At 44.3% G+C, this 25870-nt stretch overlaps 1 protein-coding gene and 2 long non-coding RNA genes across 13 annotated transcripts in view; 1 reads left to right on the forward strand and 2 right to left on the reverse strand.

Moving 5' to 3' along the window:
* ATRN (attractin) overlaps positions 1 to 17737 on the reverse strand; it is a 149785-nt gene extending 132048 nt beyond the window's left edge. For all 3 annotated transcript variants that reach the window (XM_064419196.1, XM_064419197.1, XM_064419198.1), the window contains exon 1: positions 17391 to 17737. In XM_064419196.1, coding sequence (XP_064275266.1) covers positions 17391 to 17695 — 305 coding nt within the window. In that variant the 5' untranslated portion in view covers positions 17696 to 17737. The remainder of the gene's footprint in view (positions 1 to 17390) is intronic.
* LOC135299785 (uncharacterized) lies at positions 695 to 8849 on the reverse strand. Of its 4 annotated transcripts, none has more exons than XR_010361678.1 (4): positions 5656 to 8849; positions 3894 to 3982; positions 2054 to 2112; positions 695 to 1427 (listed from the first exon to the last, which is right to left on the reverse strand). It is a non-coding gene; the product is annotated as an uncharacterized LOC135299785 (long non-coding RNA). The 4 variants fall into 4 exon arrangements; XR_010361676.1 differs by having other exon boundaries at positions 3894 to 5304; XR_010361677.1 differs by having other exon boundaries at positions 5217 to 8849.
* A 41-nt stretch (positions 17738 to 17778) lies between the features above and the next one.
* The window catches only part of LOC135299786 (uncharacterized), a 36186-nt gene continuing 28094 nt past the window's right edge, over positions 17779 to 25870 (forward strand). For all 6 annotated transcript variants that reach the window (XR_010361679.1, XR_010361682.1, XR_010361680.1 and 3 more), the window contains exons 1-2: positions 17779 to 17919; positions 24835 to 24881. This is a non-coding gene — a long non-coding RNA (uncharacterized LOC135299786). The remainder of the gene's footprint in view (positions 17920 to 24834; positions 24882 to 25870) is intronic.

A 25870-nucleotide genomic window follows, 5' to 3' on the forward strand; every position in this document is an offset into this window, starting at 1 on the left:
TGAGGACTTGTTCCATTTAAAAATTACCTTCAGTAATTGAAATAGTAATTTCAGCTTAGCACCCATGAAGCACCATGGAATGAACACCACCCGGTTCTTAGACTGGTAAGAAACAGCTGCAGGCCAAGAGCATTTGCTGATCAACAGATAAAAAACTTAAAGAGAAATGACAGCCAGAGCCCCTAAAAACAAAACCAGAAAAATCCTCTTTGCAAACACATGATTATAAAGAAACCAACTGATCAGAGAGTGATGATATTACCCAGGAGATACTCCTACCAGGGTTTTGAACCACAGTATCATTTTTCCTTCTTCTCTCTGCCTTTGTCCTTTGTCTTCCAAAATGCATCATGCTAACAAGGAACAACTATTCAAAGAAACAATTACTGTTTCTGGGTCTTTTTTATTTTATGTAACTCCATCTTAACAGGCTTTTTCTGTAAATCCCTGTGAGTGGGAAGCCACCTCAGCCCTGTTCTGTCACTCCATTCCCCCTGCTCTGCCCAGGTTATGGTTGATCTCTACACCCAGGCTGCACAGTGACATCATCAGTGATGTAAGAAGTGCACACATCTCTTCACTTTTCCATGAATGAAAATACCACAGCTGGTTCCAGTTCCAACTTCCTACCCTCTCCCTTTCTTTCACAGTGTGAGAAACACTCACTCACCAATAAAGCTGAAAGAGAACAAAATCTTTGAAGCAAAACTATTTATTAATATAAACACAGCAGCTGTGACAGGTGCATCTCACTGAGGAGGCACACCTCCCCCTAAAATGTACAAACCTTTATGCCCTTCCCCAGCCAGGGGTGTCCCTGTCCTCTCTCCCACTGCCTGGGTACTCAGGAACTTACACTACTTCAGGCTGTACTGCACTCAAACCAACAGCTCCTCCACTCTCCCCTGGAATAAATATCAGTTAACTCCCCTTTTCCTCCCTGCCACACTCCCTCCCAAGACCTAGCCTCCTGCTAGCTACATCTTTGCCTACATGACATTAAGTATACATTCTTATGGCTGAAGCAAAACATTATTTTACCCCTCACAATCCACCCTCTTTTTATTTATCACTTTTTTGCTGAGGCACATGGTTTGGTTATCTCTCTGGCTAGTGTGGGCTAGGCCCTGTTTGCAAAATGGTTCTATTCAAATGTTACACTCCAAACCTGTTATTTTGCAAACTCATATTTGTGCTGAGCTAGGTTTATTCCAAAATTTTAGGTCTTTGTTTCCCGCTGAGGTGCAGAGCTTTGCTGTAGGTTGTGTAAAATAAGATGTAGGTCATCTTCTGGTTTCGCTCTTTTCTCATCTTGCCTCCTTAGGACCATGATCTTCTGGGCTCCTATTCTTTGACTAGCAGCTGCTAGGTTGGGGTTCACTGGCATTCTGATCACCTGCATTTCTTCTACTACACTAGCAATTAACCTGATAAAACAGGGAATAAGACAAGGTATAAGCAATCATCCAGCAAAAGCACATAACAGAAAGAAGCCCATCTTCCTCCATCAGGTTTTCCCAAATAGGTTATCCCACACTGAGTTCCATTTCTGTACTGGCACATAGGCAAGCTTTCTGATGTTTGAACCTATGTTCCTAAATCTTGGACAATCCAGTAGGTTTGTGTTCCACCAGGGATCCTTTCCTGACATTCTGTAAGTTTATCAGAACAGCATGCCATATTGATGCCACAGAGATGATGGGTGAAACCCCACTGATTTTTTCCAGCAACTTTCCAGGTTCTATGGCATTTAATGCAACAGTCAGCTAAGATAGGGTTTACTAGGACTAACATTATAATCCAGGCAGTAAAATTTAAATTATTCATTTCTGGGACAGATTATCTTTTAAGGGTTAATTTTAGAGGGTTACTTCTCTGTATCACAGTCCAGTCCCTGGGAGGCAAACTCCACTGCTCCTTTAATTCAGGTTGCACGTGCCCACCCTCTGTAGTGTGCACTGCTGTCTCAGTTGTCGAGCATACTGGAAAGGGACCTTCCCATGTCAGTGTCAAGCTTCCAAGATTTTACCAACATCCAATCTCCCAGTTTTACCTGATGTATGTAAATGTCCAGGGCTGATGTTTGGGGCAACATCCCCTTTCTTCTAAGATCTGCAAAAGAGACCATTATTGCCTGCAAATAATTTTTGAGCTACAGGTCATTTGTTTCAGGAATTGGTAGCTTTTCCTCCTTTCCCAGATAAGGTAATCCAAACAACATTTCATAAGAAGACACTCCATGTCAGGGGCTGCTAGAATCAGCAGGGTGTGCCTTCCCCTTTTCCCGCTGTTGTGCTCTGCAAAGTCAGAGGTCAAGTCTCCAAGACAATTCCCCAAATTGTGAGAAACACTCACTCACCAATAAAGTTGAAAGAACAAAGTCACTGAAGCAAAATTATTTATTAATATAAACATGGCAGCTGAGTCAGGTGCTAGCTACATCTCTGTCTACATGACATTAAGTATACATTCTTATGGCAGAAGCAAAACATTATTTTATCTCTGACAACAGAATCATGACATAGTTTGGGTTGGAAGGGACCTTAAAGCCCATGCAATTCTAAACCCCCACCATGGGCAGGGACGCCTTTCACTAGCCCAGGGTGCAAGCTCCATCCAACCTCATCTTGGACACTTCCAGAGACAGGGTAGCCACAGCTTCTCTGGGCAACCTGTGCCCACCCTCATCATAAAAAGCTTCTTCCTTATATATAATCTAAATCAACATCTGAAGCCTGTTTTAAGCCATTCCCCCTCGTTCTATCTCTCCAAGTCCTTGTCCAAAGTCTCTTTACATCTTTCTTGTCAGCTCCTTCCAGTTACTAGAAGGCCACAATTAGGTCATCCTAATGTCTCCTCCAGACTCAACAATCCAAATTCTCTCAGCCTTTCCTCATAGCAGAGCTGCTCCATCCCTCTAATTGTCTTGGTGCCTCCTGTGGATTCACTCCAAAAGCTCCAGGTCTTTCTTGTGCTGGGGGCCCAGAGCTGGAGGCAGCTCTGCAGGTGAGGTCTCACCTGAGCGGGGCAGAATCCCCTACCTTGGCCCCTCTTTTAACCCTTTTCCTCCTGTTCAACACCTCCCTTCCACATCTGTAATACAAGGAGACTGATTATTCTATGTCAATAGAAATGGCAGAATGGAAGATAAAACTCTCCAGATTTCCTGACTACCAGACACAGGTGAAAAGTTCTTCATAGGTCATAGAGTGCAGTCCTGCTCTGGGTAGTGCCATTGAATCAAAGAGGCTCCAAAGCCCAGATTGCAATTATTTATGTCTTACAGGTGCCTTCATCCTAAATGATGCTTATGACACATCCAACACACATATATATTGTATTTTAAACAGTATCACTTACAAATGGTAAATCTACCTAGCCATTTCTGTTTGTGTACTATCATTCTTTCACACAGTCTTAAATTTTGATCTCAAGGTCAGATTGATTGCTCTAAAGATACCAGATCATCTTTCCCTCCATTTTTTTTAAATCACTACTGCACAAACCAAAGACTCAACTAATGTTACTTTCTATGACTAGCTCTTCACCTTCTTCACCCTACTTTGAAAACTGCTCTTAAAACATTATCCATACACCTGCTCAAGGGCAAAATTCAATTATAATTAGATGAAGAAAAGGTTTTAAAAGTGAATTAACGACATTAACTTCTGAAAATCTAATCAAAGCATTAAGATTAAAAGAGTAGCAATGAAAAAGGCAGAAAATCTGATTTGAACCAGTGAATGTGAATGCCATCAGTATATAAATAATCAGGACAAAGTACAACATGGACTATTTTAGGGGCAACACAATGCAAATGTAATGACTAGGAGTCCTACAAACTCCCTTGGTGCATGTAACATGACATGTAAACACATGCCCCATGTTCTCACCTCCAGTGCTCAGGATGGGCTCTGCAGTTTAACAGGCAGCTTGGGAAAGGAGTCGCCATTCTCCAAAAGCTTGGTGTGGAAACAGCGCTCTAAAAGCACATTCAGATGGGCAGGTAAGACTCTGATGGCAACAGTTTGATAGCACCCAGCCTCTCTGCAGGGGCTGCAAAGCATCTCCTTGTACCAATCAATTCAGCATGACAGCTGTTATCCACTTCATAAATCAGTCCTGTAATTCTATCCTGTATTAGTGCACTTGGAGAGGGAAGTGTGCTATAACCCTTGTGAACTGAAACTTCAGCTAAAACACTGAAAACAACCCGAGGTACAAACCATGACTGTGGAAAAAAGCAAAACCCAAAAAAAAAACCCAAACCAGACCAAGCGATGGGTTTGGCTTTATTTCCACATGGAATCACACAATATCCTGAGTTGGAAGGGACTAACAAGGATCACTGAGTCCAACTCCTGGCTCTGCACGGGACATCCCAACAATCCCACCCCGTGCCTGAGCACATTGCCCAAACACTCCTGGAGCTCTGGCGGCCCTGGGACCACAACCATTCCCTGGGGAGCCTGGGCACTGTCTGAGCACCCTCTGGGAGAAGAGCCTTTCCTGATATCCACCTAAACCTGCCCTAACACAGCTCCAGCCATGCTCTCAGGTCCTCACTCTGGTCACAGAGAACAGAGACCAGAGCTGCCCCTCAGGAGGAACTGCAGTTCATGGTGAGCTCTGACCTTCGGGAATATTTCTGAAGATGCCCTGGAATAAGACTGCAGGTGGCATATTGCCACCATCTATCTTTAGTTCAGTGCCCATTTAGAACAAACATGTCCTATGCAGTCTATGGATAGGGTTCCTCAAAAGGCAGCTCATAACAACATTTTATTTACATTTTTAGATCCTAAGCAGGGTTTAATTTCAAAATCCCACAACTGAAAAGTTTGGTTTTAGTTTACTCTGTGTGTCCGGGAATATCTCAAACAGTATTTAGCGCCAGCAATGTTTTAAGATATTTTACTGTATAATCAGTAGGTCCTTTGCTACCAAGATCAGGATGAGATGGTACATAATATACTTCATATTACACATATCAAGACTACTTTGTACAACTGTTTTACCTTGCTGACCTGTTCTCTTTTCTCCATTACTTAAACGGAATACCATGTATTAAGGAACACAAGTGACATGCACAATAATTACTTTGACTCCACATCTCAGAAATCATAGAGCTTTACCTACGTTACATATGTTTTACACATACTATGTACAGAAGTAGCTGCCTAAAGAAAACCCAAAAAGAAAATTTCAAAACTTACCATTCCTACTACTTTCACTCCTCACAGAAGTTACAACGATACACAACTCACCAGGGCCAAACTTTTCCTGAGTATGTTTTTTAAAGACCTAATAATGAACATGTACATCTTATAAAAGGACTTGAAGTCATTAGAGGAGAACCTCTGCTGAAGTGTAAGTCAGGCATGAGAAAGGGAAAAAATATGTTCGTGTGTATATATTTTACCCCATTAAAATAATAACTGTCTGGTGCTTTTTAAAATTTAATTGGAGATTAAAGGGAAAGCATCTTGTGCCAAGTCACTGTCCTGACCTGCCATTAATCTTCAGCAGATCAATCTTCAGCCTGTCAAAGGGCTTCCAACACTCACTTTGGCCATCAGACATGGCACCTTTTAACTGCTCTTATCATATGTTTAAGTTAGGAGAATTAAAACACTTTCCATAATGTTTTCTGACCTCAAAATGGGTGTTTTTTCTTCTTCAGATATGACAGTTACCACAGAGATCATCCATAGTGGTTTATCTCCTCCAGCATCAATGGGTAGTGGTCTTCATCCACCTACTTTCATATTTTCAGTGTGTTAAAAAACACCAAGGAAACCTCAATTTCAGCTGTGTCTATAGAATCCTGTTAATCTCCCTAAACCTGAACAGAAAGATTTCCTTCAGTTAATGACAGAAGTTAATTTACTATTTATTGAACTTACTACAAAAACACAAGACAGCCTTGATGCCCAGAGAACCCCACAAAGCCTAGCCATGAAGGGCTCAGGCTTCTGCAAATTTATAGCTTTAAATCAATATGAAATATATTAAAAATTCAAGTGCAAACAAAAATCAACAGACACACACATGATTGTCTCCTACAGAATTTCTTCTTCAAATCCACAGGTAAAAAGCAAGGACCCCTGTGGACACAGGTTGAGAGAGTTAGGGTTTGTTCAGCCTGGAGAAAGCTCCAGGAAGAAATTCCAGCACCTTGCAGTACCTAAAACAGCTCAAAGAGAGCTGGCGAGAGACTCTGGACAAGGACATGGATTGACAGTACGAGGGGGGATGCTGTCCCACTGACTGCAGGCAGGATTAGATGGGATATTGGGGAGAAATTCTTCCCTGTGAGGGTGTAAGGCCCTGGCACAGGGTGCCCAGAGCAGCTGTGGCTGCCCCATCCCTGGACGTCTCCAAGGCCAGGCCGGATGGGGCTTGGAGCAGCCCGGGATAGTGGAAGGTGCCTCTGCCCTTGGCAAAGTGTAGAACAGACATATAAAGTTACATCAACCTTCAAGAAAAAGGGAAAGATTCTCCCAGGAGGTTCTCCCAGGGAACATGGAGGTTCTCCCTCCATGTTCCCTGGGAGAACCTCCAGCCCAGCCAATCTCACTGGCACTGGTGAAACTCATGCAGAACCTGTCTTACCACAGGGCGCTGCTTGAGGAGCCCAGGTCTACAACTACATAGTGTGAGTCACCATACCTTCATGTCTGCACTCATGCTTCAATCCTACCTGCCTTGGGATACTGGAAAATCAGTGGGATTTAGACAGTGGGAATATAGCAAACAATGTCTCCTCCACCACGTCCTAGCTAATGCACACCCATCTTGCACTGCAAGCAAGCAAAGCTCAGGCACAAAAGCCATTCTAATGCCTCAACCAGCTTTGATGTGATAACACAATTTCCACATTGTGATTTCTCGTCTTTCCATATCACATGACAAATTCCCATAAGTGCTGACTAAAGAAATTAAGATCACACTTAAACTCCATCACTTTTAACACACAATATCCTTTTTCATCAGCCTTAGTGAAGATGACTTAGGCATAATTGTAGTAACATTAACCACATTTCTTCTAGTGGGCAGTATTATTCTCAGAATAGATAACTGAATACCAGTTGCCATGCCAAACTGTCATTAAAATATACTTCCAAACCTCCAAATTCCTATGTAAATAGAGTCATCATCAGAACATCTTTAGACCATATAAATAATTTGTCCTAATTAATTGATAGGAAAACTGAACCAAGGGGATTTGATGATGAACTGTATTGATTCCAAAGTCTGTGATCATCTATTCTCAAGGGAACAGTAAAGTTAGAGGCTATAAAGTAATTTCAGCTTTTCCAGCCAGACCACACATTCCTGTTTCTACCAGAAATCCAAATCCCCATCCTCTCACATTCAAACATCAAACTTGCATAGGAATTGTTATTGTACCATTCACAGAAGGGAATTCTGCTGGTACTGACATTTGCCCGCTGTCCCAGAAATTCTCATCAGCTCAGATACTGAGAAAAGCTGAAAATGATCCTCAAATTACTGGTTTAACATGCTTTCAGTAGCTCTAGAGTTTTCTTTGGGCTCATCACATAAATTCAGATAAAACAAGTTAACAGACTATCAAAGTATCCACAAGAAAATTTAAAATTCCAGTAATATTAGTATGGATGTTTCAGAAAAAGTCTGCATAGGTGGGAAGTCAAATCCTGGTTTTGACTTTGAACCACATCAACACCTCCTCAGAATGATTCATCCTCCAGAAGTTGAACAAGGGCATATTTAAACACCCATTACTATTCCCAAAATGAACACCAGTAACTTTAAAGAGTCACTGCAACCTGTGCTTGTGAGAAAGACACCGACTGACCCAAATTTATAGAGCTGCCTGTTACATTTTTCAGTGTAAAAAATCAATCCCTCAACTGAAGTGCACTGACACACTGTCAAACAAGGAAGCAGCAACTATACACTCTGTTTGCATCTGCATTTATGTATCTTGAACAACAATACATTTCAGCTTTTTGAACAAAACTAAAAGCAACTCACCCTACAATTCTGCCTGTTCCTGATCTCCCCTTGAAAAAAATTAAAATTAAAATCACTAGTGACCTCAAAACACATTATTTCTCACTACATTATTTGGAATTCAATACTTCACTTCCAGCAAGCCAGCAACTTTAATCTATGCTCACAATTTGGATACAGTAGTATACTTTTTTCTAGCAGCACTAAAATCCTTAATAGGAAACAATGCTGGAGTTTTCCCTGGGGTTTTGTTTTTTTTCTTGTAACACAGGCCTCCCCAGTCAGCACTTCAGTTCCACACTACTCTGCAACTCAGGTCTTGCAAAGGCTGGAAATCTTTGCAGCATCACCTTTGATGATTTCACAGAAGATCAAAGTATGTAGCAAGCAGACATGAGAGATCTAAGCTCTGAAATCACTATAAAATTCAAGTGACACTCTCCACTCTGCATTAATGGGAGATGGACTGTGTAAATTAAACATTAAGCAGACAGGTGTACAACTCTGGCAGGAAACAGGTTGCACCTTGCTGCAAAAAACTTTCACAAAACCACCCTGAAAAGCTTATTTTAGAGGAACTCAAACACATTCTTGATCATAACAAGCAATGAAGTATAAAAACTCTGCTCAGGGTAAACCTGAATCACAGATTTTCCCTAGATAGGCAATTACATTCAAAATATCTGGGACCAGTGACTTGACACCAACATGTGAAAATGACTAAACTGTGGCAGGAAAGAGATAATGACACAAACACAGAGAAACTGAGGGGAAAAATAATCCAAACAAAAAGAAAAATCCCACAAAACAAAACAAACCACCAAAAACCAACCAACCCCCCCCAAAAACAAAAATTTAAAAAAAAAAAAGCCACTAAAGCCACTCAATACACAACCAATCCACTGCAGGAGTAATTTTTTTCATTGCAATGACTGAAAACTAAAGAGCTTTTAATCACAAAGTAATTGAAGACATTCCTTCCCTTTGCCATGAAAAAATATTAACCCCAACCTAAATTTCTGAATGGAAAAATACCTCTCACTTTCTGTATTTGAGTTTATAAAAGGAGTTTACAAAAAAATGCTAATTCATCTGTACCAAGCTTCTTATCCTTTGAGTAGACGATCACCACCTTGGAGACCGATATTAGATTTTCAAGCAATACAAACACTAATAAGAAAGTCTTCCAAGGAGTGTTTTTCTAGTGCAACTTTCCTTATTTTTTTTCTTTCAGCTTACAGAAACTAGCAAAGAAAAATAAAGAAGGTGTCTGAGAATCAGGAAACAGAGAGCAAAGGCAAATAATAGAAAATCTAAGATTTTCACAGCTGTATTTGTACATCCTGCATAAAGCTGAGCAGCACTGTATCATGGTAAAGGTCATTATGGCTAATTTTCACCACAAAGATGATGTTAACACCCTGTACATACACGGAGCAACAACCTCCTATTTAAATTTTTGCAACATGCACTGAGCACACCCGAGCTAAGTTTATGTACAACAGTGCTTTCACTTCTGCAGCTGTGAGCCCAGCAGGCACAGCAGGGAATAAAAGGTAGTTTACACACAAGAAAACCCTTGGCTGGAATGCCCACACCACCTCTGTCAGCATGGTGTCCCTTAAACCAGCTTAATTCCACTTCCGCATTTTCAGGGAACTGAAAATTCTGAATCTGGTGATACTGCAGGAAACTTGTTTTAGCAAGTGAAGCCACAACCAGGACCAGAAATATTTTCCAGATCCTGGGGTATCCAAGAAGTACTTCTTGCAAGCTGTTCTCATCAGCTGCCCCTCTTTAGAAGGAATATTGCTCAGTTCATCAGTAAAACATTTAAATTCTTCATCATGCAAGATACACTAAGACACTTATTATCAGCCCAAAACAGAGTCCATTTTCCTTCAATTATTCTCCAAATCCCCTACTATGCCAATGTCCCAAATTTAGGTTATCAGATTGCTACATAAAGCTTGTTTTGTGTGCAATTAAGGGCTCTTAACAACCCTAATGATGTCACAACTCTGCAATAAGGACAGAGCCCTTATGTTCTGAATATCCCAAGCATTTCCCATTCAAGCCCAAACCATGCCTGGAATCATCTGTATGCAGCACACATCCACCAAAACCCTGGCAAGCAACCTGCCTCTCCATCAAATAAATATTTATTTTAAGCAAAAGGAGGAAAAGTGACTGTCTCAAGTAGGTCTAAAGGAACTTCTGTGCGGATCAGCCATAAACAAAGCAAGGGAAAAAATGCAGGAAACAAAAAGCAAACATCGTTACTGCTCCAGTGTTTCAGTGACTAAATGAGTATTTCACTCAAAACCGTACACAAAAGCAAATTATCATCTCTGTTCACTGTTGTAAAATTGATCACCAAATATTCCAGTCCAGCTTCCAAGATGCTGTAGTGGTTTAATGGGCAGATGTGAGCATGTAGCTGTGCAAGAACAAAGCACTGGCATAAACCTGCTGTGGTCCTTCTTACGGTGAATTCCAGTTTGCAGCAGCTCCCTCCTTCCCCAAAACTACTTCGCTTCCAAAATCACATGATTCTCAACTGCATCTTTGGCCTGTTTTACTCTGTTTTTTCACTGTGCTTTAGAAGATGTGATTTCAAAGCTACTACTTGCAGGGAGTATTTGGAGTGCAGGAAAAAAAAAAAAAAGCAAAGCTCTATCTGGTCAAGAAGGTAATTCTAAGTGCTTAGAACTTCAAATCGGAAAAAAATTCTTCAAGGAAACCGTTCAAGAAAAGAGGACCCAAGGGTATCCCAATACAGTAATACAACAGCTTGGTCAGCAGCAGCATTACCTAAATATAGGATTTTCAGCATGGATTTCATAACAATGTTAGGTGCAGGAAGCTCAAGGTTTGAAATTTGATTGCTCACAAAAACTTCAGAGGAACAGGCCAGGAAAGTCAAATCCACCACACACATTTCAAATATTATTTAAATTTATCAGGACATAGGATAAAAGGATTGTTGGTCTTAGATTTTTTTTTTTTTTTAATTAAAGAAAGCAACTATTTTCTGTGAAAACAGTGCCAATCTCAGTCATTTTTTGGTATTTTAATGTAAGTGATTTATGTTAAATGTAAATTGATGAAGATGGTAACAAGCACCTGGTTGGACCTGAATTTATTTTATTAGTTTCCAAGGGAAGCTGTGGCTGCCCCATTCCTGGAAGCACTCAAGATCAGGGGGGACAGGGTTTGGAGCAACCTGGTCTAGTGGAAGGTGTACCTGTCCATGGCAGGGGGTTAGAATGAGAAGAGCTTTAAGGTTCCTTCCAACCCAAACCATTCTGTGATTACTTTGCATCCAAAACAAAAGGAACAACTGAGACTGAAATACTGGAAAAATCTAGAGCAGTGTCAGACAACTGCTAAGGGACTCAGGCAGGTATTCCCTGATACTTACAGAAACAGAGAAATGAGACAAATGGTGACCACTGCAGATAAGGAGGCGTTTGTAAGTCCCAGTCAGTGATATGTTCCTGGACTTGGCAGGCACAGGAATGTTATCCTTTATCTGCTCTGTTCCAGGAGGTCTCATGCTCAGACGTGCTCAGCAGGAGGACAGGAACAGGACAGGACTTACTCCTCTCTCTCACACATGGAATGTTCAGTAATTCCAACAACTAAAGCTCCAACAGGCAAGGCACTGGATGTGTGTGAGGCAGCAATGATGGGGAGGATACAGCATGAGCTATTTTGTCTGACTGCTCTGAATTTTCCACTACTGCCTCCTTACTATAAAACTATAAAGCAGACTGAAAATAAGGAGTGAGCTTATTGCAAACATTAACAAAACCTCCCGCAAGTCAAATATTTATGCTGCTCGTTTAGTGCACGGCAAAAAATGCAGAACAACTCAGATATTTCAAAAATACTGAATTATTTCACAGATGAAGTTTTGTTCCTAAAACAGCCCTAGTAAAATATCAGATTGTCCAATAAAACAGTGAGAGGAACAATAACAGAGAATTCAGATTAAACATTACCCATGAGTTTCTCAATGAACAGATAATTTAAACAGAATCACGGAATGGTCTGGGTAGCAAAGGACCTTGAAGACTTCCTTCACCTTCCACTAGACCAGGTTGCTCCAGCCACAAAACATAATATTTATACAATATATCCATGTATGGACAGACAGAAATATAGATATGCATTCATAAGTATATCCACACATACCACCAAGAACTAAATAAAAACATATAATTGTTCTTTTTTTCTCAGTGTATTCATTAAAATTGATGATGTTTAAGTATTTCCTACTTGAATAACTTATTGATTTTTACCAGTGTACAGTGTTTGAGCAAGTCTTTCATTAAGCAGCATGGAAGAGAAAATCATTTTAAAGCACAATAATGTCCTAATGAAAAGGGAGGAACAGAATGGGCATCAGGCAGAAATACAGGCCCCAGATCTAATTTGAGCACTTCAACGGATTTGATTCAAATTGCCAACATCCTTGGATCTATTGAGCATCTTCCTGACCTTCTTAAATCTACAAACTGCCTCAGGTAGCTTCTTAAAGACAACCGTTTGTATTTAAGCTTTTAACCAGAAGTTCCTATTTATTTAACAAAGAGAATTGTGATAGTTCTTTTCCAGCTCACAACTCTGATTTACACAAACCTAGAGATAAAATTCCTCTTCACTGTAATATTCTTTGGCCAAGCACGCTCTACTACCACCAAGTCCTTCATAACATTTAATCAACAACACATAACTGCTCCCATTATATTACTAAAAAGGGAGCTTAAGGATACACTCTAATATGTTTTTTACTCTCCAGCTGTCAGGTTGCATGGTTAAGTCCTGCTTAGCATTTGCCATCTCCCACCACAAAAAGAGTATTATCATGAAAGGAGCTCTAGTGCTTTACACACAAAATCCGTATTCCTGGAATAATTTGGTATTTCATTATGCAGTCAAAATATTATTTTCAGCTACCATCAAACATCAAACTGCCCATCAGTGAGCCTACACACACAATCTACATACACTAAGTGTTCAAGAAGTCAGTCATTATCCTGAATTTGTTAATCCAAACCTTTACAATCTCAGGACAATAAATGTAACTGAACCAGAGGTCATTTCTTGCTCTGTGTTTTACCTGCCTTGTCTGGTGAGGAGCAGCTGGGAGGGCTCAGTCTGGAAAAACTCGGGGTTAGAATGAGAAGAGCTCATTCTCATTCACTCCCTAAAACTCCCAGACAGAAGGGTGCAGCCAGGGGGAGTCAGGCTCTACTCCCAGGGAACAAGAGACAGGACCAAGAGGAAATGGCCTCAAGTTCCACTTTTCGGAGGGGTGAGGGTTAGACTGGATACTGGGGAAAATGTCTTCATGGAAAGGTTGGTCAGGCACTGGAACAAACTGCCCAGGAAAGTGGCTGCGTTTCTATCCCTGGAAGTGCTCAAAAACACGTGGATATGGTTAGTGGTGGTCTTGGCAGTGCTGGGGGGAGGCTGGGCTGGATGATCTCAGAGGGCTTTTCCACCTTTAATTCCATCTGCCTATTAGGCAGCTGGCTGACAACTCGGTTTGGGCAGGATGAGAGGTTGCGTCACTGAGCTGCAAACAGTGCTTTGAACAGTCTGTTAACAAAGTGTGCAGCATCTTTTTGATTGTACAATAATCAATGCTGCCAATTTCACTCTCAAGTTTGGAGCTCCCAAGCTCCCACTGCTCCAAATGTTATCTCAGGATGCTGCTGCAGCTCTGTGACTAGGGAATTTCTCATCCCTCCCAGCAGCAGCTCCTCTCCTGCCCATATCATGGTAGCTCAAAGCCCACAGTAGCCTCCAGCCAGCCCAGAGCCCTCTGGAGGTTTGCACTGAAATAGAAGACTCAAGCACATCAGGCACATTCTGTGTTTTCTGTTTCAGCTTCCATCAACACCAAGATGGTTATCTTTGAACAACTAAAGTGGCTGGTTCCACACCTTAAAAAAAAGTCACCTGAAGTCCTTCCTAAATCAGCCATCCACCTCTAAAAAGTACCACTGATCTGGGGTGTGTTACTCATACATCTAACTGGGGGTGTGTTACTCGTACATCTAACTGCATTCTAAGGAAAGGATTTCCCAGGGAAAAAGGGAAACGGAATATTAGAAGACTGCAACTTGATGCTACAATGTTCATCCTTCACCATGAACACAAGAAGATGTCAGAGATTAGTAAATTAGTGAAGCACAAGGTGTATCTTTACAATGTAAATGAAAACAGTCAAGGCCACAAATACGGTCATCATACACATCTAGATAAGATAGGATGATTAACATGCCAAATTTAATTACATCTCTCAGTCCAGCAGATAAGCACATAGAATACACTGCACTTAGAAAATAATTTTCACCTGCTCTTCTACTTCCCACTTGTACCTACAGCATCTAATAACACATTAAGTCCTTTAAAGCCAAACTCTTGACAACCCTGAACCAAACAAAAACCTCCTGCAGAGCCAATTCTGACAGGAGACAGAGCAAACTCAAGGCATGTGAAAGAAGACACATGACTGCAAAACTATGAACACTGCTTGTTTGCATTTCTCAGAGCTCCAAGTTTAAAAACATTACTAGAAATTTCTACTCCTTAATAAACTAATAAACAGACAAATAAACCATCTACAGAGAAAAACATGTATTATATTTTCAGGCAGACTTTTAGATTAGAATTATATGTGAGAAAGAAAAAAGTTTTATCAAAACAGGTAAGAGGATAAAAAATTGAGGTTCTATTAGCAGTGAACATATACCAATTCTTTTTTTTTTACCTGGCATTACCATTCGGAAAAGAAGCCTCTCAAATCCAGTCCTCTTAAAACCACAAATATCCAAATATCCAAGTTTCTCCAAGAAAGTAACAAGTATGAGGCTATTCCTTAAAGTGCTCTCCCAGCTAAAAGAAAATGCTAATCATGACAGTGGCAAAAAGACATTAAAAAGGCAGGTCTGGACTTCCAGGGCATGCTTAGCCTGGAATAATTTCTATACAAAACTCCTTTCAAACTGTTTGCAACACACAGTCATCTACAGACAGTCAATAAATATTAATAAAAAATTATTTTTCTTCCATGAGTTCAGGTTATATGGACAGTTACCCTCCTCCCAAATCCACAAGGAACATCATCGAAGGGTGCTTGGTACTTTCAGCAGCTCCCCAAGAAAGTAGTCACTGCCTAGGATAATCATCATTTTCTCATTTCTGATTCCTTCTTTTCCAGGAATCAGCCCTGCCAGGGAATTCATCTAATGCATGCAGACACACACACTGGCTCTCTCACTGCCACAGCTGACGAATCCAAGGCAGGTAACCATCTTACAGAAATCCTTGCCACAATACAGAAGCCAGGGAGCATCCTCAGCCTATTCCCATGAAATTTCCACTTTCTTATCCAGTGGGATACACTTCAGACACACAACCCAACCGAGTAACTCAACACTAAAAGAACTGGCCCCAGCACTGCAAAAACACACTTTCCATCAGCATATAGCCCAAAAATCACTGTCCTGTGCAGACACCCCTCATTCCCACATACAGTCGTTTGCACATGGCCTGGACCAGTGCAGAGCCAGGGGATTCCATCCCCCTGCCCAGAGCCCTCCTTTAGCCTTGTTTTCTTCCAAAAAAATTACTCTGAAGCAGCAGGACTCTCCCAATACCTTCAGTCCCGTTCAATCCCCTCCCACTGCCCAGTCTAGTCTCCCCACAAGCCCAGGAGCTTTTTCCCACCAGGCTGCTATTCCCACTGTCCCTCCACAAGACCCAGCAGCATTACAGCTGCAGACGATGAGCCTCCCAAATCCCAGCTATTCCCATAAGGATACTGCTTCTCTCCCCTGCACATATCTCTTCTGAAATAACCTTTCACCAAAACCAGCACCTACTGATCTGCCAAGAGGAGCTTCCTTAATCCCCCTCCAAACACCTCTAGAGTCTCCACACAGCCCTAATGCCCACTTGCACATCCTTCTCCTCAAACGTGTTCTAAGTGTGATCTAGTCCCAGCCACACATTAGTCCTTCTCCCCGCCCAGGAAATGGCCCCACACCCACGCTGTCCTCCTCTGTCCAGCTGCTCCTCACTGCTTCCATCAGCTTCCAGCTCCAGCCACATCCCCGCACAAAACCACCCCCATTGACCCACCATCCTTACACTTCCATTTATAAGTTCCCAAACCTAACCCTGCTGCCAAAAATATATCCCCCGACCCACTCCCCTCCAGCTTTACTTTCTGTCTGGACCTACTAAAACTTAAACCTAACATTCTTCTGGCTCTACAATCCATCACTCCCAGACCCCCACAGATCCAGTGCCCTGCAACCACATCCCTGCTCCTACACAGCCCCTTAGAATCACAACTGATTGCCAGTTACGCCTGTGCAACACCAGCCAACCAACACCAAAAATTCAGCTCCCTTAGAGGTGTCTCTCTGTATAACAAACATCCTGTACTCACCAACTGGGGCACTAAACATCCCCATCCCATTGCTCTGAGAGCTCCCACAGGAAGCCCAACCACTCACCTCCTCTGGGGACCTCCAGACCAAGCCTTCCACACTGTCAACCCATCACACCCATGCTGCTGTCATCCCTCAAGCCCGTTTCCGCACACCCACCTCTCCCTCTGTATCCAAATCCCTTCTGTCCCCCTGCATGGCTCCTGCCCATTCCCTAACACGCCCATCCCCCTGAATCAGCCCCATGTTCACACCCTCCCTGCCCAGAGACCCAGCCCCTATTGTCCCCTCAACACGCTCCTATCCTGCCCTAACACCTGCATCCTTACCATCACCTGCACGTGCCTTTATCGTCACCTGGACCTGCTACTCACCTTTATCATCACCTGAGTGTCCCTCACCATTCCCTTGACCTACCACTCACCTTTAGTGTCACTTCCATCTACCGCTCACCTTTCACCTCACCTGGTCCCGCCCTTCACCTTTACTGTCACCTGGCCCTTCCCCTTCCACCACCACCCTACTGCTCTCACTCATCCCTGGACCCTCCCCAGCCTCGCACCCCGTTTGAGTACCCAAACCTGCTTCTCGTACCCACCTCCCTATTTCCCTCGAGTGCTCCTTTGGGCAACCTGACCCGGGCCACCAAGCCACTGCTGTGTCTCCTCCTTTCTCCCTCGCCCTGTCCCTCACGCCCATCCCTGATGTGGCTGACACACGCTCCCGTCCGTACCCCAAATCCACGGTCCAAACGAACTCCCCACTCAAGCCAGCCCCTCACCCTTGAGCCAGCCTTTCATCCCCGTTCCCCAGAGCTAACGCCTCACTCCTGAGCCAGCCCGCACCCCCAGAGCAGCCCCGCGGCAGCCCCTCAGCCCCGTCCACACCGCCCCGCCCCCGCCCCGCGGGGCTCACCTGAAGCGCCCCCCGCAGTGCTGGCACTGGTCGCCCACCCAGCCAGGCTGGCACTCGCACTGCCCGGTGCCCGGCTGGCACCGCCCGCCGTTGGCGCACGGCTTGTCGCATTCCTTGGAGACCGCCACCTCCTCGCCGGCGGCCGCGGCGGGGCCCAGCACCAACAGCAGCAGCAGCGCCAGCAGCGGGGGCGGCGGCGGTGCCGGTGACCTCCCGCCCCGCCTGCCCGGTCCCCGCCGCGCCATCTGCGGCCGCTGCCGGGTCGGAGCGGGGCGGGCGGGGGGCGGCGGCACAACGCGGACCATCGGCCGCCGCGGGGCCTCCGCCGATCCCGCTACGGTGGCCGCGAGTGGGGGGGGAACTGGGAGGGCGGGGCCAGTGACGTCACGCCGCGGCCATGGCGGCGGGGAGGGGGCGGATCAGGGAATCACAGTCACAGGATCGGTTCCACTAATTACAATCCCTAGTTTAGAAAGAGTGGAAGCAGTTCTTGGTTAGGTGCTACAGCTGCAGAGCTCTTCACTTAAGGGTGAGTTTCTCATCTCAGCAAAGTTAACAAGCAGAGTTTAAAGCACATGGCAATTCCCAAACCATGAAATGGCATTTCCCAGGAAATTAGGCAATTTAAAACTGAGCTGTAAAATTAAAGCCCCTTTACTGCTCCCCATTAGTTAAATATTACAAGTGAGAAAGCAGCAGCTGGCACAGATACAACACGAGCACTACCCCAGTGAAAGGAGTAATGGGAGCAACAGAATCACTGGGGTAGGAAAAGCGCTCCAGGATCACCCAGTCCAACTTGGGACACTCCCCACCTTGTCAAGAAGCCCACAGCACCGAGTGCTACCTCCAGGCATTCCCTGGACACCTCCAGGGATGACGGAGGCTCCACCACCTCCCTGGGCAGCCCCTGCCAAGGCCTGACGGCCCTTTCCAGGAAGAAATTCCTCCTGGTGTCCAAGCTGAACCTCCCCTGGCCCAGCCTGAGGCCGTTCCCTCTGCTCCTGTCCCTGTTCCCTGGAGCAGAGCCCAACCCCCCCGGCTGTCCCCTCCTGGCAGGAGCTGTGCAGAGCCACAAGGGCCCCCTGAGCCTCCTTTGCTCCAGGCTCAGCCCTCTAAGCCGCTCTTGGTGCTCCAGAGCCTTCCTCAACTCTGTTCCTTTCCCTGGGCATGTTCCCTTGGTGTCCATCCTGATCGGGGGGCTTGGGGCTGCCCCTGCACTGGGCACGGGCACTGCCCTGGGGTGGAGCAACTCATGCTGGGCTCCACTGCCCTCATGGACCGTGGACTCGGCTTGGCTGAGGGTCTGTCCCACCAGCACCCCGGGGTGTCACCGTACCCCAGGTGAGTCCGAAAAGGTCCCCTCAGAGGTGGGGTCATGTCCTCCCTAGGTCGGGAGTGCCCCGCAGCCACCCCACACACTGTGAGCGTGGGCCTGAGGCACAGGGAGACCTCGAGGCCACAGGGCAAGGAAAAGGAAATGTTCAAGGTGAGGCTGAATGGGGCTCTGAGCAACCTAGGAAGCAAAATGGGAAGAAATTGTTCCCTGTGAGGGTGTGAGGCCCTGGCACAGGTGCCCAGAGCAGCTGTGGCTGCCCCTGCATCCCTGGCAGTGCCCAAGGCCAGGCTGGACACTGGGGCTGGAGCAGCCTGGGACAGTGGGAGGTGTCCCTGCCACAGCAGGGGTGGGATGAGAGATGAGATGAGATTTCAGATTCCTTCCAAACAAACCAGGATACCTTCCTACCCTGGAAAACAAGCTAGTGATCTCCAAGGATTTCTGGGCCTTAATTTGTAACACGAAGGCCGCAATAAAGAAGAATAAACAAGTTAAAAGTCATTCTCTTCTGAATTTGTGGGCAAAGCAGCAAACTCAGTTGGACATACAGCAAGGATATCCTTTGCAGCAAGAAGGGTGAAAATTTCAGACTTTCATTTTTAACAGAGTGAAAAAGACATGAGAAACTGACAGTGTTTGGAGTTCTTGGGTAACTGTTACCTTTGGTCTGTGTCCAGCCATATGATTGTGTCTGGACTAAGGCGATTTGTTTTGAGTGAGGAAAGATGTCAACAGCTGAGAATTTATTACTGAAAGAAAAAAAAAGGCAAAAAGATACTGTTCACATTTTTCCCTCCAAAAGGATGACCAGGGTTTAGATGCAGCAATGCAAAGACACACAACAGAGTGGGTGGAAATAGCCAGCTCACCATATTTAAACAGTTCATTTGTATTTAGAAACACAAATGTTATTTACCTGTCTGAGGGAGGTTCTCAGTGGGAGCTTTAGTGATTTCTATGTGAGTTACTGGGACAGCGAAGGGTGTTGAGCAGATAGGAAAGAAAATATTCTAAAGAGTGGTTAGTTTTTTCTTGTCAGTCAATTATCTCTAGCAAAACCATTGCTCAGAGATTTTGCCTTTTCTGCTTGAGGCCTGAAGAAGGAGGATGAACTCTTGGGTTTAGTTTAAAATTGCTAGGCTGGGCTGACCTGGTATTCAAAGGCAACCAAAACCAAAAAGATGCGAGTGATGAGAAATAGGTTGCAAATCCCTTGTAGGCTATACAGAAATGGAGGCACAGATAGTCTGTTTCTACATACATCTATATTCCTGGGACTCAGACAACTGCCAGCATACCCTGAATCTGTAGATTCAGATACCAGTCATTTCCCAAGGTGGTGCCAGACAAGCCAGTCTGGCTCTGAGAGTCAGCCAACTCAGGATGCAGGCAGTGCATGACACTGCTCTCTGGATCGTCACTGCGGTGGGGTGACCCTGGCTGGACTCTGGGTGCCTCATAAAACTGCTCTCACTCCCCTCCTCAGCTGGGCAGGGAAAGAAAATACAGTGAAAGGCTCATAGTTGGGATAAGGGCAGGGAGAGATCAGTCACCAGTTAGTTTCACGGGCAAAAGAGATGGAGGAAATCAGTTTAATTTATTACCAATTTATTACCAATTTATTACCAATCCAATCTGAGCAGGGCAACGATAAATAAACTCCAATCTTAAATCACTCTTCCCCCACCCCTCCTTCCTTCCCAGGCTCAATTTCCCTCATGCTTCTCTCCCTCCTCCTTCCAGGTGGTGCAGAGGGACAGGGAATGGGGCTGTGCTCAGTCCATCACACAATGTCACTGCACTCGTTCCTCCTCAGGGGTTGGACTTTTCACACTCTGCCCCTCCTCCAGTGTGGGCTTCCCGTGGGGGCACAGCCTCCTTCGGGCATCCCCATGCTCTACCATGAGCTGCACGTGGATCTCTGCACCCCCACGCCCTCCACGACTCCATCAGACATGGAGGGAAGCTCCAGCACCTCCTCACAGGACCCACCGCCAGATCAAAGCCTGGTAACCCAAACCCAGCACAGTCGCACGGGAGCTGCCAGCACAAGTTGCTCCCACTAAGTGATGCCAAAAGGTTCTGACCCGTGGAAGTGTTGCTGGTATGGCTCTAAAACACCACATGGATTACCCAGATACAGCCAGCTCAGGGCTGGGATTGGTATCTACTGTCAAATCTTACCCCCATCCTCTACTTTGTGTCTCCTTGCATCTGTTTGTGTTCACTTGCAATTATCAGTGATAACATTACTTATATTTTCACAACATCTGCCCAACACAGCTGTCTGTTGCACAAAAGACAGAAAGTAAAAACATTGGTTAAGGGTGCAAATAAACTTGGAGAAATTGTTCCCATCCTAGATATCAGCTGAATTTCTCTTCACTGGTGTCAGATTTAGCAAACTGCTTCTGTGCTCAACAGTTTATGTGGGTTTTTATCCAGCTAGGCAGATAAAGCACAAGATGCCATCCATCCTTGGATATCTCCCCACCCTTTTCCCCGCAGTAGTTCCTTACAAGTCATAGAATCACAGAATCACAAAATGGTTTGGTTTGGAAGGGACCTCAAAGCTTGTCTCGTTCTAACCCCCTGCCATGGGCAGGGACACCACCCCATAGAGAAGATTCCTCCAAGTCCTGTCCAATCTAGTCTTGAATGCTTCCAGGGATAGGGCAGCCACAACTTTCCTGGGCAACCTGGGAAATTAGGAATTCAAAAGGCTTTTGCAGTTGGAGAATCAAAACGTTTTCTACCAGATAGCTGGAATTGTTAGATCTGTGCAGTGGCTGATGGTTGTTTTCCATCAAGCAAACTTTAAATCACTTTAAAAAAGAGTTAAGAAGGGTCACCAGAACAGAAAGAGAGAGTTCTGACAACAAAGCAACAGCCCACCTAAGAGAGTGTTAATCAGCTGCCTGTGGCAAATCTCAAATACTTGGGAGAAGAGTAACATCTGTGAGTGTTGCATAAGAGAAGAAATCCTTTCCTAACTTTGTTAGTGATCACACTGTCCTCCCTGGCACTGTCTGTATCAAATAGTAGCTGCAGGAGATAATTATTGTTATATTAACTTTAATCTGTTTCATTTTAACATGCAAAAAATGTTGAAATATGTTTTTGGTTTTTGTAGTTGTTGTTTTGGTTTGGTTTTTGGTTTTGGTTTTGGTTGTTTTTTTCTGTTGTTGTTGTTTTGTTTGTTTTGTTTTGTTTTATTTTAATTATTCACAGGCAACTTGCTGGCATGAAATGTCGTTTGGAAGGAGAGGAGTTAGGTTAGCCCAGAGTTCTGACTTGGCTATTTTTATTTCAAAAGGCAAAAATATTTCATAATAGACATACTAGTATGGTTAAAAAACCTTTTCCTGGCAACAGGCACAGCAGGACAATGGAGTTTTTGCAAACTACACATAGGGAGGAGATTGCTTTGAGGGATGGAAGAGCCCTCTGTATCACAGCTACAAACATAACATCATCAGAGCAACACTTCAGTGACTGATCTCTGCTCTCTGGTGACCAGGGACAGGACCATAGGGAATGGCTGAAGCTGTGTCATGGAAGGTTTAGGTGAATATTAGGAACAGATTCTTCCCCCAGAGGGTGGCCAGATACTCAACAGGCTCCCCAGGGTTTGTGGAGGCCTCAGGGCTGCCATGCTCCAGAAGCATTTGGACAATGCTCTCAGGCACAGAATGGGGTTGGTGGGGTGTCCTGTGCAGAGCCAGAAGTTGGACTCGATGATCCTTGTGGATCCTTTCCCACTCAGGCTACTCTATCCATGATATTCTATGAGTCACACAACTTTATGCAGTATGTGAAATAAACAACGAATTCAACAACCGTTTCCATGGACATTGATTTTAGACAACTATAAACAAGAAAATACAACAAGCAAGTACCACCAGCACTGAATTAAGTCTGGAATGAGGAGTTACACTCACCTCTGTTCATTCTTGCTGCCAAACATTTATGGCCCCATCTGTTGTCATTATGTGTGCAGTTGAATCCATGTTTACTCAGCACGTATTTGCTCTGTATATAAGCCAAGTTACTACCCACTTGATATGCCCAATGACAGGATAGCTGGACATGCTAATTAATGAATTGGCCTCTGGAGTGAAATTATGCCTGCATTAAGAAGATTTACATTGATATTAATAAGGTCAGAACATCATTGCTGGTGGCTGAGTCATGGCTGAGCTGGGTATCACAGGCATGTAAACAGTGAATCTGCCCTAGGAGGCTGGTTCAATGGTATGTTTATCAAAATGGATCAAGTCGTGGTGATATCAGAGGTCAAAAATCACAAGAAACCATAAGCATAATGCTGCATTGTACAAGCTTTTTATGTGCTGTTGAGATGAGCTCACAGGAGTCCTGAACTTCAGAAATAACTCCCTAGCCAAGGGCCTGGAATCAACTCTTTCCAATTATCTATCTTGTAACCCAGCATCACTGTTTTTCTACTCCTCACCCAACCTGCTATTTCTACTCATTACAACCTCTGCCCACATACCCAAATCCTCAGCACCTTGCACCCTGTCTCTTCTGTTGACGGTCCTTCCATTTTCCCCAAACCTCCTCTTTCCTTCACCTCCAAGTGTTTCACTTCCACAGTACCAGTGAAGTTTGAATGTGAACACAGTCATGCCCAGACCAAAATGTATTCACTCAAGATGCTTGTTTGCTGCCTGTGGAGGTGTGTGAGGCAACTCTACACATAAAAAATGCCTCGTGGTCTTATCGTAAAATCCCAGAACAGTTTAGGTTGAAAGGAACCCTAAAGACCATCTTGTTCCACCCCCAGTGAGTGGGGCCACTGTCCCCAATTGCTGTAAGCCCTCTCCAGCCTGGCCTTGAACACTCCCAGAGGTGGGGCAAACAGCTTCTTAGGGCACCCTGTGTCAGGGCCTCACTACCCTCACAGGGAAGAATTTTTGCTAATACTGACTCTCAGCTGCCCTCTGGCAGTGGAAGTCATTCCAGTGGCTGTCATTCCAGGCCCTTGCTCAAGGTTTCTCTCCAGCTCTCTGGTAACCCCTTTGGACACTGTAAGGTGCTCGAAGGTCTCCCTGAAGCCTTCTCTTCTCCAGGCTGAACAGCCCCAATACTTCCTTCAAAACACTCACTGGGTCATTTGAAGGACTTGTTTAATTTTTTTTTTTTTTACTCTCCGGATTTCCTGCAAACAACTCACCTTTGTTTTGTTTTGGTTCCCTTGATCCTGCCCCAAACCTCACACTGGCACAATTCCTCCTCATACCAAAGAGCTTTTCCACACAGGTTCCTGAGCTGATACAAATGTCAGAACAGCAGGAATGAGCACAGAAACTCTCTATTTTCTACCCACCCAACTGGAAATCCTGCTATGAGCATGTTTGACTATACAAATCCAGTTATTAAGCACATTTAGGTATAAATTCAGAGTTTGCCAGAGGTCTAGTTTGATCTCTCATTTTCCTTTATTTAGACGTGGATGGCCAAAGGTCCTTTGAAAAAGTGCTTAATAAGAGCAGAAATATAGTCAGTCAAGTGCTGCCGGGAACAAAGGTCGAGAGATTTGCAGGCACATTAATGATGAGCAGCAGAATAATAACTACATCTTCACAGTTGCTTTATCACAGTTGCTTTAGATTTTTAGGATAGGGGAAAACTATTAATAAAATTTTGTTGAAGAACAGAAATTGGGAGAAAAAATCAAGAACAGTGCAGTCTTCCAGAGCTGTTGAGGACACGGTGGTTAGTGAAACTGTGAAAACATCATGTGGACTTGGGTTATGTGCAGGGTCCTGGAAGAACTCTAATGATTACAAAAGTTTGGTGTTTGATTTTCCATGTAATTCAAGATAAGCAGTATTTTCTAGGATCATTGAATGTTTTAACTTGGAAGGGACATTAAAGGTCATATGTAGAATCAGGAAGGGACATTAAAGATCATACGTAAAATCAGGAAAGCTGCTTGATCCATCCAGGTTCAGCAAAAAGCATCTCAGCAGCCACTTTACTTGCAATGTATCTGCTCTGTCTCTTTCTTGTAGATTTTCTATTTTGTGGTCATGTTTTGACAGCGATTAATGGAATTAATATATCTCCATCTGATTTTAGGAGGAAGATCTGGCTCTGAAGAGCAGCATGTGATGGCCTCAAGTCAGGTAACTATGAAACCAAGATATCTGTTTGGGAAAATGTTGATTTATATAGACCAGGTACTAAAGTTAGGGCCAGACCAGGGAAGTGTGGCTCCCAGCCCAGAGCCATAATCTCTGCAAAACCACTCCTCGAAAGTCCTGGCATATTTTCAGATAACCTCCCCCTTAACAATGAAAATCAAAGTATTGTATAAAGAACAAAGAGAGAAAAGGAAAAAAAAAAAGTCAAAAGACTTGTGTGTCTTGGGAACAGAAAAATCATTTCAGCGAGCCGTCTCTGACAGATATTTTTCTGAAAACTAATACTAAATAGTAAATTTGCTGCAAGGAAAAAACCAACTACATGCTCAAACCACAGTATCTATAAAAAGAAAGGCTGTGTTTGCAAGCAACTCTTCTGCTCAGAGGAATCATCCAGGTTCCGCCTGCTCTCTGGAAGGAGCACGTTAACTACATCAGCCTTTTTTTCAAGCAAGGAGCAAAGTCCCAAGTGTAGCAAGTAATTGAAAGGTCATTGACCAACAATAGCAAGTTAGATGCAGTCAGGGAGAGCCTGAATGCTGTACAAACAGCTCTGTCTCCTGCCTTCCTTCCAACGGAGCCCAGCAAGAGGATATCAAAAGGCGTTCGGAGTCAAAATGTGACCCTCCACACATTCAGCTCAGGGAAGGGGCTGAAAAGAGAGGAGGTGCCAGCATTATTCAGGGCGTTCTTGGGAGGACAAAAGGGAGGCAAGACAGTTTGTATATTCAAAACCAAACCCCAGACAAAACAACAGACAGGCTGCACATTGTTCAGGGCTGCTAGACATTCTGCGTTTCTCACGGAGGAGAAGCATCTCTGCTGTGTCTGATCTCAGCGACCCCCTGCTCTGATGTCGGGGCTGGGGGGGCAGCTGGTGCCCGTGGTGGTTTGGCAGAGCAAGAGCCCTGGCAGCCCCACAGTGGGTGCAAGACTCACCCTGCTAACACCATCCCGAGAGTGCAGACAGG

This window comes from Passer domesticus, chromosome 4 (genome assembly GCF_036417665.1).
Source record: "Passer domesticus isolate bPasDom1 chromosome 4, bPasDom1.hap1, whole genome shotgun sequence".
NCBI lineage: Eukaryota > Metazoa > Chordata > Aves > Passeriformes > Passeridae > Passer > Passer domesticus.